The following is an 18,222-nucleotide window of genomic DNA, read 5'->3' on the forward strand; positions in this document are numbered from 1 at the left end:
TAGTCAGGGTGGGCAGAAGCAGAGGTCTGGGACTTTTTCTATACCAGGACTGGTGATGTTGTTAGCAGGGGCATCTGTGTTTTTTTTGCAACTTTTTTCAAAGATCCTTAGGTGAGAAGATGCTTCAGGCTCATCAGGAGGAAAAATGAAAATTTTTACTAGGAATTGTATTAATATCTAAACTGGGATTGGCAACCTGCAGCCACCTCGCCAAAGTTATCTGGCCCATGTAGAGCTCAGCTTTGCAGGCAAAGCCTCCAGCCCAGTTTGCCTGCACAGGATAGGGAATGGTGGGGCCATGTGCCTGGGTGGACAGACGGCGGTCCTGGGGGTGGGCGGGGGGAGTGGGAGGCAGGTCTTGGATCAGGCCGGATCCCATCCCTGTTCCCCGAGCAGCACAGAGTGGTTTCAAGCAGCTCTGCTCTCCTAGGACTTGCACCACCTTAGGAGGTGGTGCAAGTCTGAGGAGACCCATAGGGGCTGTCGTGGTTTACTCAAGGGTAAGGGGAAAAGTTTCCTCTTACCTCTGGCTGAGCCACTTTGGGCACCTATCCTGCGCTGGATCTAGTGCAAGCCTCCTGGCTTGCCTGTTCCAGCGCAAGATAGGATTGCGCTGCACATGAAATAAGTTTCAGAGTAAGAATAAGTAGCAAGAGATTAAAGTACTGTGACAAAGAAATTTAATATATTTTTTCTTTTTTTGTTGTGGGGTGTGTGCGTGCGCTTCTGCACTGCAAAATTTACCACTGCTCCATTGGAGGTCATAGAAACTGTGATGATACAAGCAACCTTTACCCTTGTAAGAAGAGGGTTTCTTGCTGGCCCAATGCTGGCCATTGGTGCCAGGCCATCAGCTGTGGCATTTCACTAGTAAAGGGACCTTGTGTCCACTTGTACTGGGAAAGTATAGTAGTTTATATAGGATGGTGCCATTAGTATCTATAGTAAAGCAAAACTGAGTATGAAAAATGTTTATCCTGTAATCTTTACAATAGTAAAGAATAAATGTTGTACCTGTCAGTGATGGAGTCCGAATCAAGGATAGGAGGAAAATAAAACAAGCCTGTAATGTTCATTGCTTTGTACAGTCAAGTCTTGTTCCTTAAAAACAACCAAATATCACCAGAAAAATAGTGGCATACAGTATACCATTTGCTTTCAGTTCTTATCGCCACTGAAAACAGTTCTCTGAAATAATGAAATGAGCTAATCTATGCTAAAAAGCAAATATGCGATTGTTTTTAAAGGAGAGGTAGGATAAACAATTGGATTTCAACCAATACGAAGCCACTTTTCAAGATTATTGTGCTTGGTTGATGAATGGTACCATCTGCTACTAATTATCAGTATATTTCATTAAGTGCTTATCAGTACTTTTCATGTCCTCTCAGCTGTATATTCATATAGCTAATTTTATTTTACCATTATGGAAAAAGCTGGATTTTTAAGCCTTACCTTTGCAACTAATACAAAAGCATTTCTAGATCCATGCTGTTAATCTTGAATGTGGCTGCTATTTAAGGTGCACTTTGCACTGTACAGTCAAAATGTTCAACAGGTTTTTCAAAGATAAAAAGTATTTTACTCGCATTGAAATTGCACACCACGCTTGCGATGTGCTTCTTACTTCATTATCTGAGTTGCTGTTAAATGAGTCCTACTTCAGAATGGATGTAATTTAAAGGTAATATATTCTGCATTTGACACAATAAAGAACAAGCTGCTTCAACTGATCCTTTGCAGAATACATTTGAAGGTTAAGTCACTGCAGATCTCTGCTAATCCAGGGTAATCTGCACTTAGTAAATGGATGTCTACATTCACAATTGTAGCACACAGTACGAGTGCCTAGGAATAAAAGATTTTGGATTTTGGATATATCATTTATCTTTGAAGGAAGTCATGTATCTGATTGCTGCCGTCTGCATTGTTATAAGCTTTTTGGAAGAAGTGAACAGTTTCTGTCCTTCTCAGTGTACGTGCATTTATCATGGCAGAAGTGATGGTACTGGAACAAGGTAAGTGGTTTTTCTTTCTTTCTGAGGAAATGCTAAACAGCACAGTTCCAGGAAAAAGACAGGATTCAGAAAAACAATTGCTCTAGAACTTGCAACAGGTGCAGATGGTGGCATTTCATTTTTTTAGCCAATTATCTCACCGTATTAATATATCAGAACTTGGTATTTTTGAGGCTTTCAGAGCCTCAGAGCTCACTTAACATACAAAAAAACTAAAGATAATTGACTTCCAGAAAAAGAGGGATGTACACACACCATTATACATAAATGGTGAGGAGGTGGAGAGGGTTGCTAGTTCCAAATTCCTAGGTATTTACATCACAGAGGACCTCTCATGGACTATTAACACCAGCATGTTGATAAAAAAGGCACAAAAGCGGTTATATTTTCTGAGGAAGCTTGGGAGGTTAAATTTGTCACAGCAGCTGCTTGTGTCTTACTACCATTGCACCATTGAGAGTGTCCTAACCTATGATATCTTGGTGTGGTACGGAAATTGCTCTGCAGGGGACAAAAAAGCTCTGCAGTGAATTATTAAGATCGCGCAGCACATCATCAACCTTCATCTACCAGCTTTGGAGGACATCTATACATCTCGCTGTCTGCAGAAGTCACACAGTATTCTGAGACACCCCTTCCATCTGGCTCCTAAGTTCTTTGAACTGTTGCCTTTGGGTAGACAATACAGAACTATTCGAGCAGCACCACACGATTCCTGAACAGTTTTTATCCCACAGCCGTAATTAACTTGAATAAGGCGATATAGTTGTTACCATGCTCCTGGGCATTATGGTCTGTTATACTGTTTTTATATTATGATGCATGTTGTATAGAATGTGTGGGTGAGTGCGTAGAGTGGGATTGTTGGAATTGTAGTATATATTTATGCTTGTATCTCAAAGGTGCATGAATTTCGTTGTGCTGTAGCACAATGACAATAAAGTTACTACTACTACTACTACTACAGAGTTATAGGATACAGCTATATGCATGGATGGCCATGAAATTTTGAACTGTATATGGATGGTATTTGTGGGGCTGAGGCTGCAAGAAAAATTCCTATAAATCCTGCAGAAATTACTAGGAGGGGGAAGATAGAAGGGCCTTGTCCTTTTGTAATCCCCCTCAGCTACTGTTTTTGGAAAGCTATGGGGGGGCAAGATTTTGCTAAAATTAGGGAAGGGACATTGGGGGTGGGGCTTTTGAATTTTAGTAAAGGGCCTTCACTTTCCCCCCATAATTAGAACACCATTTAGATACCTTACTTGCTTGACAGAAATGTCCCTGGAGTTTACATCTAATGACAATGCCAATGTTTTGAACATTGTTTGTGAACTACATAGTACATGTGTGGCTATGAATATATACACTGTATATTATAATGTGTAATTATATTATGTACACCCAAGGCAATGGCAATGGTGGACGAGTACCCAGAACTTGGTTCTTCTACCATTAGTTATCCATTTGGAAGTATCACACATGGAATCCCACAAGAGACTAGAATGGATGGGGAGATTTCTTGCCAGTATCAGGATCAGTGCCAGAACCCATCAGGGCAAGCCAGGCTTCTGGATTTACTGGATTTTGTGGTTCTTGGACAATCGGTTGCAACTGTGGTGGGGCAACCCAGTCATAAGTCAGTTTCTATATGTGGCCAAAGTTTGGAAGCTTTGAAGTTATTTAAGTTATTAAATTGATTGTACGTATATTCCTCCCATATAAAGTTTTGTACATAGAAGTTTCAGTTAGTTTTATTGTAGCACACTGTTTGGGGCAAAACTGAGAGTGAAGAGCAGAAAATCATCTTGGCATCAAACAGAAAAAATAAAGTGATTGAAACAACATCTAATGAATGAGACTAAGGTAAAAGCACAACCAAGATGAGACAATCCATCTAATAAAACTAGGCTTTTAAATCCATGGAAAATCATTGAAATGAAACTGACCTGATTTTTGGAACTCATGTCAGCTTCGTGGAACTATGAGAAGTTAGCTATTTTTATAGTCTGTGAAAATTGTCATTTAAGGGCTTTGGTTTTAAGAGAACTAAATATAACAAATAAAATCAATTATAGTAAAGTTTTGATTGTGTGACAGTGCAGTTTCTCATCCTTGCAGACCAAGGATCTGTGTCTCATGTTTCCAAATGTATGGGTTGGTGGGGGGGGGGGTGTGTGTGTGTGAACACGATCAAGCAGGGCATGGAAGGAACATGCCAGGTCAAGTATAGAGGTTTGGAACTCTTGTTCAGAAAGCAAAGTTACAAGTACTTCAAATGCTTTTGATTCTCTCTCATTTAAAAAATACTTACTTGCATTGCCCTCCTGTTTATAGTAACTCTGGTGTTTGCTTAGAACTACTGTTGAGATTTCATTTTTGCTATTTATTCTGGAATAATCCTATTGTGACCTCATTAGGGTTTCTCCAGAGTAAGTGGGTTGAGACTCAGTGAATTAAGTCTTTTGTCCTCACTGAGCCTGGCATACGTGCAGGCCCTTCTAGGGGCCTATTTGTGAGGTGGACAGTGTGCAGAGAGAGAAATTAAAATTGAATTAAGAAGTATTACTCACATACGTGCCTTATTTCGTTGTAATAATGTGGGTGTTTTTGTATTACAAGCTCAAAGAAGCATTTTGGAAGGAAACTGGATTAAATCTGAGATGATGTACAATGTAATTACAGTAGTATTGCATATGATAATGGCTCACTTAGAAAGTTTGGAATAATAAATGGAAAACAAAACAAAACCCAGAAATACTGAATGCATTATATGAATCACCTGAAGTTGTCTTGCTCCTTCCTGCCCTGTCAAAAGTAATGTCCAGCCTTTGCTTTTGGCGCTGGGAGGCCAAGTTCTCGCAAACAGCAGATGAGGTGGTAACCCTGTGTGTCTGGACTGTACTGCTTCAGATAGCAGGTGGGAGAATTGCATGACTACAAGCTGCTACATGGGAAAAAAAATCCTGCATATGGAAAGCTAGTATGTCACACAGAAGACTAAGGGCCCAATCCTATCCAACTTTCCAGTGCTGATGCAGTCATGCCAACAGGGCATGCACTGCATCCTTCAGTGGGGGCGACAGTCACAGAGGCCTCCTCAAGGTAAGGGAGCATTGTTCCCTTACCTCAGGGCTGCATTGCAGCTGCTCCACCACTGGAAAGTTGGATAGGATTGGGCTCTAAGGCTGCAACTTCCTATACATACTTTCCTGGGAGTAAGCCCCATAGAACATAATGGGACTTACTTACTTGTAGACATGCATAGGATTGTCCTGTAAGTTCTTTTCCCCTAATATCTAGTGAAGGACTTTTTCTTTTTGTATGAAGAAACCTTAAATGATGCAATTTCCCTTCTTGCTCACGTGCACTCAGGCTGCAGCCTGAAGTGCTACAGCCAAGCACATGTGATTGGTCTGAAAGTACTGTTATATTCCTTATAATGAGCTGAACCTTGGTTATACAAAAATACTGACCAGGCTTCCATCATGCATATGTTGGGGCACTTACTGGCACATGCTTCTCTTGCCTATGATGGTACTGGTGCAGTGAGAACTGGCTGGTGGATCATTGGACAATTGAAGGGGTTATGGTCCTTTCTAGGTCCCTGCTTCTATGACTGTGGACATTGATGCCATAAAATTCTATTCTAAAGCAGCCATCCATTCTTCCTGTATTTCACATTGTAAATGCAACTTAAGTTTTCTAATAACATGCTTATATGCCACTCTCAAAATATCAATATCTTCCTTTGGATGTAAAAGGGTAATTTTAGTGAGTCTTCATCTTTTAGATTCCAAAGAAAGAGCCATGTCTTCAGACTTGAAGTGATTATTAAAAGCACTGGGTGGCCATATTTGTTCCTTAGATAACCTGGTTATTTTCCAGGTTAACCAGGTTAGATAACCTGGTTATTAGTAACAATTTTTACACTATGTGAAAAACATGTTTACAGCTTTCTTTCTTTTATATTAGGTCTGTGCTTTGTAACGATCCTGATATGTTTGAGATCCCTGTAAATGTTCCTGTGGACACTGTAAAACTCCGGATCGAGAAGACGGTCATACGAAAGATCCCCACAGAAGCCTTTTACTACTTGGTGGACCTCAAATACTTGTGGCTCACCTACAACTCTTTGGCTACCATTGACACCAGCAGCTTTTATAATTTGAAGCAGCTGCATGAGTTGCGCCTTGATGGAAATTTACTTTCCAGTTTCCCTTGGGAATCTTTAGCTGAGATGCCCAGCTTACGAACCCTTGATTTACACAACAACAAACTGACCAGCATTCCAGCTGAGGCTGGCAGATATCTGAGAAACCTCACTTACCTGGATCTATCTAGCAATAAATTAACCTCCTTGCCATCAGACCTCATGGATATCTGGCTTTCTCTTTCTGAAGCTGCATCTCCATTCAAAAACACAGACCCAACACAGAGGGTCATATTAGGTAAGCTGGCAAATGCTCTGAATTTCTCACCTTGAACTGTGCCTCTTGGTGTGTATCTGATCCAGGTGAATCCCTGGACTAGTGTAGGGGATTATTGCCTACATCCTTTCTCCATTGAAATGAATTCTGTAGCTGGCTTTGCCGTATATTTGTTAGTGCTGTGCAGGGGAATTGGTATTTTAACACTAAAGAGGACATCTGAACTGCAGTTTCCATGACTCCCTGTGGAAGTTCCAAGTTTTGACTGTGTGACCTGGAGCCTTCAGGCTGTTCCTGACGTCTGTTGTGCAGATTAGTGGGGAGAAGCACAGTGACTGCTTCTTATGAACATTTGATGTGGTGAGCTGGTCATCCAAGCTCTAACCACAAACCTCTTGTCTATAACCTTGTTTCCCAACGTTTGTCCCCCACTGTACCACTTCACATGGTCCACCTATTCAAAGTACCATCTGAAGAAAGTGGTGATGACATCATTGCCAGTTACTTCTGGATTGGGAGGCCAGATGCATCATGACCAACATAAGAGGCTCAGGTGGATGGGAGGGCTTTTTTGAGTGTGGAAAAGCATGCTTGGAGCCTCCTACCACTACTTGTGTTGCATTCCTGGTCTCACTGCCTGGTCTCACTCATTATTCAGGGATCCTGTGAGTACCATGAGATGCCACCTCAAGTACCGCTGGTGGTACCCATACCACTTGTTCAGAAACACTGGTCTAGAATGCTTTGCAGTAGCATAATACTGTGGATCTTACTGGAAATGACCTGAAACGTAACCTTCAGTCATGACTGGCCCATCCATGAAGTGTACAAGGCAGCTTGTGCTGAGCAGTTGTGGGGAGCAGCAAGCAGACTCGAGGTGCCCTTCACTCTGTGTCTGCCACTGCGTCCTTCCAGCACATGGATGAAGATTTCTTGAACCAGTCCTGGCTGCTGGGGAAATGTAGTCGTATTTGTTTGTGCTTCGTAGCCAAGTTGCTTCTGCGCCTAGTAGATGCGTGTGGGCTCTTGAAGGGCAAAACATAACATTGTCCTGTTTTAACAGTAGTGTTGAAATGCAGGCAAGGCACTGGCTATGTTCTCTTTCTGTTTCAGGTTTGCAGGACAATCCATGGTACTGTGACTGTCGGATTTCCAAACTAATTGAGTTTTCCAAAATTGTAGACACCACAGTTGTGCTTCTGGACCCTCTTGTGGCTTGTAGTGGCCCCGAGAGCCTGGCTGGCATCTTATTTCAAAGGGCAGAGCTGGAACAATGTTTGAAACCTTCGGTAATGACGTCAGCCACCAAGATCACCTCCCCACTAGGGAGCAACGTCCTGCTACGCTGTGACGCAACCGGCTATCCCACTCCCCAACTTACTTGGGTTAGGTCAGACAATGTACCAGTGAATTACACAGGTATTTGTTCCTGAAGTGGTCTTTCAGAAACTATCTGACAAACATACATTATGGAAAACCTATAAAGTCAAATATTCTTCTTTTCTCCTAGTTTGATTCAAATGTTGTGAAAATGGATATGCATATACTGGACATGGATATTTTAACCTAATGCAGTGGTTCTCACACATTTAGCACCGGGACCCACTTTTTAGAATGAGAATCTGTCAGGACCCACCAGAAGTGATGTCATGACCGGAAGTGACATCATCAAGCAGAAAACTTAACAATCCTAGGCTGCAATCCTACCTGCACTTACCCAGGAATAAGTCCCATACTGTTAAAAGAATATGCATGGTAGCTTGTTAAAACTACAGGTCTGTAACATTTCCCCAAATGCAGTCACTTATCAGGGTAGCATCAAGTCTAATATATTAAAAATAAAATATTGAAATGAATGGGGACCCACCTGAAATTGGCTCGCGACCCACCTAGTGGGTCCCGACCCACAGTTTGAGAAACACTGACCTAATGATTATGCCCATGCTTTGGTCTCAGGTTCAAGATCTGTCTTCGAGGACAATATTTCATCACTGAGGAAGCTTCTGCAGAGAAAGCAGTGGACAGGGCTATACAGCATGTTGAGGAGGGATTCACTGTCACTCTCATAAGAACATAAGAACAGCCCCACTGGATCAGGCCATAGGCCCATCTAGTCCAGCTTCCTGTATCTCACAGCGGCCCACCAAATGCCCCAGGGAGCACACCAGATAACAAGAGACCTCATCCTGGTGCTCTCCCCTACATCTGGCATTCTGACTTAACCCATTCCTAAAATCAGGAGGTTGAGCATACACATCATGGCTTATACCCCATAATGGATTTTTCCTCCAGAAACTCGTCCAATCCCCTTTTAAAGGCATCTAGGCTAGACGCCAGCACCACATCCTGTGGCAAGGAGTTCCACAGACTGACCACGCGCTGAGTAAAGAAATATTTTCTTTTGTCTGTCCTAACCCGCCCAACACTCAATTTTAGTGGATGTCTCCTGGTTCTGGTATTATGTGAGAGTGTAAAGAGCATCTCCCTATCCACTCTGTCCATCCCCTGCATAATTTTGTATGTCTCAATCATGTCCCCCCTCAAGCGTCTCTTTTCTAGGCTGAAGAGGCCCAAACGCCGTAGCCTTTCCTCATAAGGAAGGTGCCCCAGCCCCGTAATCATCTTAGTCGCTCTCTTTTGCACCTTTTCCATTTCCACTATGTCTTTTTTGAGATGCGGCGACCAGAACTGGACACAATACTCCAGGTGTGGCCTTACCATCGATTTGTACAACGGCATTATAATACTAACCGTTTTGTTCTCAATACCCTTCCTAATGATCCCAAGCATAGAATTGGCCTTCTTCACTGCCACCGCACATTGGGTCGACACTTTCATCGACCTGTCCACCACCACCCCAAGATCTCTCTTCTGATCTGTCACAGACAGCTCAGAACCCATCAGCCTATATCTAAAGTTTTGATTTTTTGCCCCAATGTGCATGACTTTACACTTACTGACATTGAAGCGCATCTGCCATTTTGCTGCCCATTCTGCCAGTCTGGAGAGATCCTTCTGGAGCTCCTCACAATCACTTCTGGTCTTTACCACTCGGAAAAGTTTGGTGTCGTCTGCAAACTTAGCCACTTCACTGCTCAACCCTGTCTCCAGGTCATTTATGAAGAGGTTGAAAAGCACCGGTCCCAGGACAGATCCTTGGGGCACACCGCTTTTCACCTCTCTCCATTGTGAAAATTGCCCATTGACACCCACTCTCTGCTTCCTGGCCTCCAACCAGTTCTCAATGCACGAGAGGACCTGTCCTCTAATTCCCTGACTGTGGAGTTTTTTCAGTAGCCTTTGGTGAGGGACCGTGTCAAACGCCTTCTGAAAGTCCAGATATATAATGTCCACGGGTTCTCCCGCATCCACATGCCTGTTGACCTTTTCAAAGAATTCTATAAGGTTTGTGAGGCAAGACTTACCCTTACAGAAGCCATGCTGACTCTCCCTCAGCAAGGCCTGTTCGTCTATGTGTTTTGAGATCCTATCTTTGATGAGGCATTCCACCATCTTACCTGGTATGGATGTTAGGCTGACCGGCCTATAGTTTCCCGGGTCCCCCCTCTTTCCCTTTTTAAAAATAGGCGTGACATTTGCTATCCTCCAATCTTCTGGTACTGTGGCCGTTTTGAGGGACAAGTTGCATACCTTAGTCAAGAGATCTGCAACTTCATTCTTCAATTCCTTAATAACCCTTGGGTGTATGCCATCAGGGCCCGGTGACTTATTGATCTTTAATTTATCAATGAGGTCTGAAACATCTTCTCTTTTAACCTCTATCTGACTTAACTCCTCGGTTAGGAGGGGCTGTTCGGGCAGCGGTATCTGCCCGAGGTCTTCTGCCGTGAAGACAGATGCAAAGAACTCATTTAATTTCTCTGCCATCTCTAAGTCTCCTTTTATCTCCCCTTTCCCTCCCTCACCATCCAGAGGGCCAACTGCTTCTCTGGTGGGTTTCCTGCTTCTAACATATTTGAAGAAGCTTTTATTATTCCCCTTAATGTTGCTGGCCATGCGTTCCTCATAGTCTCTCTTGGCCTCCCCTATCACCTTCTTACATTTCTTTTGCCACAGTTTATGTTCCTTTTTATTCTCTTCATTAGGGCAAGACTTCCATTTACGGAAGGAAGCTTCCTTGCCCTTCACAGCCTCTCTAACTTGGCTGGTTAGCCATGCGGGCACTCTCCTGGATTTAGTGGAACCCTTCTTTCTTTGCGGTATACACCTCTGCTGGGCCTCTATTACTGTTGTTTTAAGCAGCCTCCATGCACTCTGGAGAGACTGGACTCTTTTTACCCTCCCTTTCAACCTCCTTCTAACCAGCCTCCTCATTTGAGGGAAGTCCGCCCGTCGGAAGTCAAGGGTTTTTGTTAGAGATTTGCCTGGTATTCTTCCCCCAACGTGCACGTCAAAACGGATCGCAGCATGATCACTGTTCCCCAATGGCTCAGTAACGTTTACATCTCTAACCAGGTCCTGCGTACCGCACAAAATTAAATCCAGAGTCACCTGTCCTCTGGTGGGCTCCGTGACTAGCTGATTTAAGCCACAGTCATTTAGCACGTCAAGAAATCCGGTTTCCTTATCGTGACCAGAACACAAATTGACCCAGTCAATATGAGGATAATTGAAGTCCCCCATGATTACAACCCTGTCCTTCCTTGTCACCTCCCTGATCTGTTTCCTCATTTCAAGGTCCCCATCAGATTTCTGGTCTGGAGGACGATAGCACGCCCCCAGTATTACATTGCTGCACAAGCCTGGTAATTTAACCCACAGAGATTCTACGGTGGAGTCGGACGCACCTTCAATCTCTACTTTGCTGGATTCTATCCCTTCCTTAACATAAAGGGCCACCCCACCTCCAACACGCCCCTGCCTGTCCCTCCTGTAGAGTTTATAGCCCGGGATTGCGATATCTCACTGATTCTCCGCATTCCACCAGGTTTCCGTTATGCCCACTATGTCAATATTTTCCCTTGTCACCAGACATTCCAGTTCTCCCACCTTTGCTCGTAGACTTCGGGCATTCGCATAAAAGCATTTATACACGAAATGCCCCAGGATGGGCTGCTTATTCGCTCCTTTGTCCCCGCATCCTCTCACTGTGCCAAACCGTCTATCACATCCCATAGGGATGAGGAGTCCCGAACCGGATGCCCCTCGGCTCCTGTCGGCCTTCCCCCAGGGATCAGTTTAAAAGCTGCTCTGCCACCTTTTTAATGTTATGCGCCAGCAGTCTGGTTCCATTCTGGTTCAAATGGAGCCCGTCCCTCTTGTACAGGCCCTGCTTGTCCCAAAACGTTCCCCAGTGCCTAACGAATCTAAACCCCTCCTCCCTACACCACCATCTCATCCACGCATTGAGACCCCTGATCTCCGCCTGCCTAGCTGGCCCTGCGCGTGGAACAGGTAGCACTTCAGAGAACGCTACCTTTGAGGTCCTGGCTTTCAGCTTTCTGCCTAAAAGCCTAAATTTGGCCTCCAGGACCTCCCAGCTACACTTGCCCACGTCGTTGGTGCCAACATGCACCACAGCCGCTACCTCTCCCCCAGCACTGTCTACTAGCCTGTCTAGACGAGAAGTGATGTCCGCAACCTTCGCACCAGGCAGGCAAGTCACCATGCGGTCCTCACATCCGTCGCAAACCCCCCTCTCTATGTTTCTAATAATCGAATCCCCCACTACAAGAAGCCCCCGACCTCCCTCCCGCCGAGGAGTATCCCGAGTGCGCTCGGATACGGCCCATCCCCTGGAGAAGGGATCCCCCCTAGGGGATTGTTTCCCTCTTCTCCAGGATGACGTCCTCCAGTCCCGAGACTTCCCACCCAGGCAGCCGAGGAGCTGCACGCCTGAGGTTGGGACGAAGCCTGATCGTCCCCAGAAGTCTCCCCACGGTCCTCCTCTGGCTGCCTGCGCTCCTCCAGGTCGGCCACCAAGGCTTCAAGGGAGCGGACGCGTTCCCTGAGAGCCTGGAGCTCCTTGCATCGAGGACACACCCATGACTTATGCCCCAGAGGCATATAATCATACATGTGGCACTCGATGCAGAACACTGGATAGCCCCCACCCTGCTGCTGGCTGTCTGACTGCATAGCTTTTTTGTTGTTGTTGTTGTTTTATTTAGGGGTCCTTTTAAAAACCATACACTGGATAGCAGCCCTCTTCTCAAGGGAAGAGGAAGGGCAGTGTCTGGGGCCCTGGCCTCCTCGCCCTGCTGCTGAACTCGCCCAGATGCTAAACTCTTGTGCCTTACCTGGCACTTAGTTCCCGAGGCACTGGGTTCCCAGAGGCCACACGCGTCTGCAGAGAACCTCACGCGATGGCCTGCCTAGCTTTATACTCCTGGCTGGCTCCTCCCCCCTCCTTCCTTCCTGATTGAAAGGGGGCTGGCCTTCCCAGGTGAGTTTACAAAAGCTCAGGAAGGCAAATGGCTGCTGATGGGCGTGACCTACTCTGCAGGCTCCTGAATGGACTGCTTGGATTAGCCTAATGGGGCTCTTAATGGGTTGGGAATTGGCCCTTCCTAGGTCCTTTCCCTCCTAGTTCTGTTCTCTTAGGCTGGACTGTTTTTGTAACCTCAAGCTAGTTTTTATTTGGGTTTGTTTAATTATTTATTGCTCTCTAGATCCTGTGTCCCAATTTACTGACCTGTTTAGGTTATGTTCTAACTTAGATTACTTAACCCAGGTTAAACCTATAGGTTTAATTTAAACAAGTAGAAAAACCTGCTTTCCACTTTATCCTCCTCCCTTCCTTTGATTAAGTGCTACCTTAGGTGCAGCTAACTTTCAACTTTGATTTAAATGCCTCATGGGTGATCAGGAAGTATGGAGTGTCTCCATGCTTGCAGACCTACTGCACAGGACTATATACAATTAATCCAGCCCGAACAGGACTATATACAGTTAATCCAGCCCAAAGTGTGCCTTTTTATTAATAGTATATGTCAAAGTTTAAAGAAGACAGAGTTGGTTATCAACAATTCTGGCTATATACTCTGAACAACTAGAGTGTTCCTTTGTTTGATCTGTTTATATTGAAGACAGTTGTGTACCGGGGAGGGGGGGGAATCCATGGGTGAAAGTTCTCCCAGGCGGCACAGTTTGGGGGGTGTCACTCCCCCAGCTGTACTGCGTGGTTCTGCATTGCTCCCCCCCCCACTCGTGGTGTCTGGAGATCTTCTGAGGGCCAGAGAGGGCATGCGCTGAGATTCAGAAAACCATTCAACTAGTTCAGCACTCCTAAAAGGGATTTGGGCTTGTATTTCTCAAACTACACTGCAGCTCCTCTGCCACGGCAAGCCACTTTTGAAGCAGTTTGATGTGACATGGGAGTCTGCTGTATGAAGCACACAAGTCAACATTTCCCCTTGCACACCACAAGCCCTAGGTTCTGCTTAAGGTAGCTCTTGGGGGTCTTGTTTGTTAATATCTCAACCTCCCATTGTGCATAAGTATTTCCTAAAGTATTTATTGCAAGGACAGTTTCATGATAATAAATTATGTTCTAGCTGTCTGCTATATGATAGGAGCACAGAAACGTGCTTCTTAAAGCACAATCTTATGCATGCCTACTCAGAAGCACTGCACATACTCGCTGATAGGTCGAAAAATTTATCCCTAAAAATAGAGCCTGAGATCTTGGGTCGACTTATACCCGGGTCAATGCAGTAAATGAAGCAGGGTCCTCTGAGAAGCTTATGGAAGCTCAGCAGCTGTCTGGTGAAGGGGGCGGTGGAAATGGGCTGAGAAGCAGGAAGCAGGTGGAGAAAAATTACGATATTCAGAGGCCGCCTGTTCTCCAGACAGGAAGAGAAGTGAAGGCGCTTCTGGGGATTGTCGTCTGTATGGGCTGCTGCTATGGAATGCAGCACATACTCCCACAAAGTCCCCCCTCAATTCCCTGAAGCCCCTTTGTCTCCCTTCCAGTTTGGAGAAGAGAAATGCCTCCTTTTCTTTTGCTGCTGCTCAGAACATTCCCGGCAAGTCATTTGCAAAGAATTTCACCCCCCAAGTTTAGGGGTTTGGTTTTTACAAACCCAGGATGGAATCCTCCTTTCCATCTGAAACAAGGTCCCAGGCTGCTGTGCACATTACTTAAGAGTAACACCCATGGAAATCAGGGGCTCTGCTTCTGAGTAAAGAGGGCTGCAACTGTGTGCAGCTCAGTCCTTGTTGCTCGTCTCCCTGCTGTGAACTGAATGCCACACTCCCAATTACATGTTTATGTTGCATGTTATATGTGGAGCCTCTGGCTTCACACACCAGGCACCTTCAAGAAGGATTTGACTGATTGTTTTACTGGTATGCTGTTTACAGGCAGTTACTCTGACAACATCTACAAAAAGTTGTGAAGTCCAGAATTTTAAAAGTTAATGAACAAAAATGCATCTTATGATCTTTTATTGTATTTTTAATAAATTAGAAACTGTACAGTGTTTAGGTAACAATTACTGGAAGGTTATTTTTCAGGATCTGGCTTCAGGTAAAATCAGACAAAACTATAGTTAGACCCCCCCCCCCAAAGTTTAACCCCTGACTTATCCGAGGGTCATAGAAAATTCCATGATTTGGGGCTCAAAACCTGCCCTCGACTTATCTGTGAGATCAATAATGATAATGATAATGATAATGATAATAATAATACAGGTATTTCTATACTGCCTTTCTTGGTCCTCAGATTTCTCCTTAGACTTTATTCAAGGCGGTTTACATAGGCAGGCTATTTAAATCCCAGTAGGGATTTTGACAATTTGAAAGAAGGTTTCTATCTTTCAAGAAACCACAACATTCAGGTGTTTCTTTCTTGATCTGGTCGCACATTCTGGCCTCCATCCTCCCACGCACAGAGCAGATGGAATAGCTCAGCTTGTCAGCTGCTTCAAGGTCGCACGGTGCTGGTGGCCTTGAACTGGCGACCTTCGGATGTTATCTTCAGGCAAATGGAGGCTCAAGCCTCTAGACCAGACCTCCTGCCCAGAGGTCTGCCCAGATCAACTTATGGGGGAGTGTCTGCGGTGAGTCCTATTGTGTTTGATGGAGCTTACTGTCAGGAAAGTGTGGATAGGATTGCAGCCTTGTTTCAAAAAGTGAGATTGATGCAGTATTAAAGAAATTTCACAGCCCAGACCTAATTAAAGTTTTTGGCTGTTGTTGCAAATGGCCATACAGCAGCACATGAGGTGTACCACCAGCAGCCATTCTGGAGCTGCCACAGTCTTGGTGGCTCACTGCCATAGGTGGCTACCCACAGAAGTGCAGGTAAGCCAGCATGGGGGCAGGTGGTGAGAATAGGGAGTCTCTGAGCAGGTAGGGACAGTGGGAGGCAGATCGGGGGAGGGATGGGGTGGATCCTGGTCCCAGTGACATGTGCCAGAATTCCATCCCTATCCCTTCTGCCTTTTCCTCTCTCTTACTCTCCTCAGACTTATGCCAGCAAAATAGCTGGAGTAGCTCCAAGAAAAATGCATTGGGGAAGCGGAGGATTTCCCCAAATTAAGGGAACAAAAATTCCTTTACCTTGAGGAGACCTCTCTGACTGCCCACCACCACCACCACAGCATGATGCAGGGTGCAACCAGTTAGCACAACTGCATTGGAGCCGAGGGAGTTAGTTAAGGCTGTGCTCTGAGTCAATTATCATATGAGTTACAGTCACATAACTGTGTTAAAAATAAGAAATATTGTTTTTATTCTATTAAGAAATACTTAATACATACTTGCTTTAGTTTTGCACGTGCATTTCAGCAGGTGCCATGTGAGAAGGGAGTTTCTCTCTTGTGTGAGAGACAATGAAGGATGCTTCATCTAAGGTCCTGCCTACCAATGATAGTTTTTGCAAATACTTGTATTAAAATAACATAATTATTCAAAAAGCTTTAAACCAATTTATTTAGCCAGTTAAGCATTGCAACTGTATTTTATTGTTGTTGGCAACCTTCAGTCTTGGAAGACTATGGTATCGCGCTCTGGATGGTGATTCTGGCACAGTGTCTAGTGTGGCTGAAAAGGCCGATTCGGGAGTGACAATCCCTTCCACACTGGGAGCAAGTGTAGTGTGTCCCTGGTCTGTCTCTCTGGCTATGGGCCTTCCTTCTTTGCCTCTTTGCCTCAGACTGTTACATAAGAACATAAGAACAGCCCCACTGGATCAGGCCATAGGCCCATCTAGTCCAGCTTCCTGTATCTCACAGCGGCCCACCAAATGCCCCAGGGAGCACACCAGATAACAAGAGACCTCATCCTGGTGCCCTCCCTTGCATCTGGCATTCTGACTTAACCCATTTCTAAAATCAGGAGGTTGCGCATACACATCATGGCTTGTACCCCATAATGGATTTTTCCTCCAGAAACTTGTCCAATGCAACTGTATAAATAGTTACTTTTTGCTCAAAATAGTGAAGTACCATGAAAAACATGATTAATGTAATATGCTTTGTGCTTCTTTATGTTCAGATTACCAGCCTTACATGCATTTTATTTTTTTGCAGTTATTCAAGAAAGTCCAGGAGAGGGTGTCAGAATGTCCATCATTAGCTTAACAGGAATTTCCTACAAGGATGCTGGTGATTACAGGTGTAAGGCCAAAAATTTGGCTGGAATGTCAGAAGCTGCTGTTACTGTCACCGTGGTTGGAGTTGTCACCACAACGCTTTCCCCACAAAAGTATGGGAAGAAGCCTGGAGGGGACCAGCAAAATGTTACCCAGGAACAGATCCAACAAGAACCCTTAAATGCAACAACCGCTTTCCCTACAACCACAATGCTGTCTGCCTCAACTCTGCCTGTGAGTACTACTGAAAGGTCTACAACAGAACAAACTACGGAAAAAGCACCATCCAAGCCCACAACTGATGTAAAAAAGAATTCCAAGGCTGTTCCCAAGGGGAGCAAGAAGCAGCCAGGTGACGCTGGTAAGAAGGATGATGGCGCACCACTCAGCGCAGCGACAGTAGGTGAGCTAACCATTGCCATAAAAAACTTAAGAGTAATTCCTGAAACCGACGAAAGAGTGACCCTTGCATGGAATACGGTCAATGCCGCCAGCAGTGCTGCTTTGACGGTGTTGTACTCAAAGTATGGGGAGAAAGACATGCTGCAGTTGAGCACAGATGCCACCAAAAACAAAATCACCATTGACGGTTTAGAGCCCGGTACACAGTATATGGCCTGCGTGTGTCCCAAAGGGGTTCCACCTACACAAGACCAATGCATTGTGTTCTCCACAGATGGAATGAATGTGGAAGAGGATTCTCAAATCTCCATTTTGCTGGTGGCTAGTGCCGTAGCCTGTGTAATTGTTTTACCCTTGATATTTTTCTTATTGTATAAAGTCTTGATGCTTCACAAGAAACCAAAGTCTGTAAGGGAAGCTGATCTTGCAAAAGAGACCTACGTCAAATTTGAAACTCTTTCCCTGAAACCTCGCTCCGTGGTGGCAGGTGGAGAACTCTGGGCTCGCAGGAACACGGATGAGTCCGAAAGGCAACTTCTTTGTTCGAGGTCAAGTATGGATTCTCAGGCCACCTTCAAGAGTGAAGGTTCAAGGTCTGAGTACTTCTGCTGACTTTGGCTATTCAACAGTCTCAAGATCCCTGGGGGGGGGGGGGGAGGAAATTAACTCTGTTCTTCAGTCTCACATCTGATCTTGGGCATCAGATCTTGTAATACATCAGCATCAAACTCAGCATTGGATAGAAGTCCAAGTAACTTGCAATGGAATGTGAGGAAGGGAAAAGATGCCTCTTTAAAAAAAAAATAAAAAAAAA

The 18,222-nt window shown here is 44.8% G+C and overlaps 1 protein-coding gene across 1 annotated transcript; it reads left to right on the forward strand.

Moving 5' to 3' along the window:
• Positions 1 to 1,902: 1,902 nt before the first annotated feature.
• LRIT3 (leucine rich repeat, Ig-like and transmembrane domains 3) lies at positions 1,903 to 18,020 on the forward strand. Its single transcript, XM_066632834.1, has 4 exons — positions 1,903 to 2,018; positions 5,994 to 6,469; positions 7,562 to 7,867; positions 16,945 to 18,020. The coding sequence occupies exons 1-4, from the start codon at positions 1,903 to 1,905 to the stop codon at positions 18,018 to 18,020; spliced, it is 1,974 nt and encodes a 657-aa protein (XP_066488931.1).
• The last annotated feature ends 202 nt before the right edge of the window (positions 18,021 to 18,222 follow it).

The sequence above is a fragment of the Tiliqua scincoides genome, chromosome 6, assembly GCF_035046505.1.
Source record: "Tiliqua scincoides isolate rTilSci1 chromosome 6, rTilSci1.hap2, whole genome shotgun sequence".
Lineage (NCBI taxonomy): Eukaryota > Metazoa > Chordata > Lepidosauria > Squamata > Scincidae > Tiliqua > Tiliqua scincoides.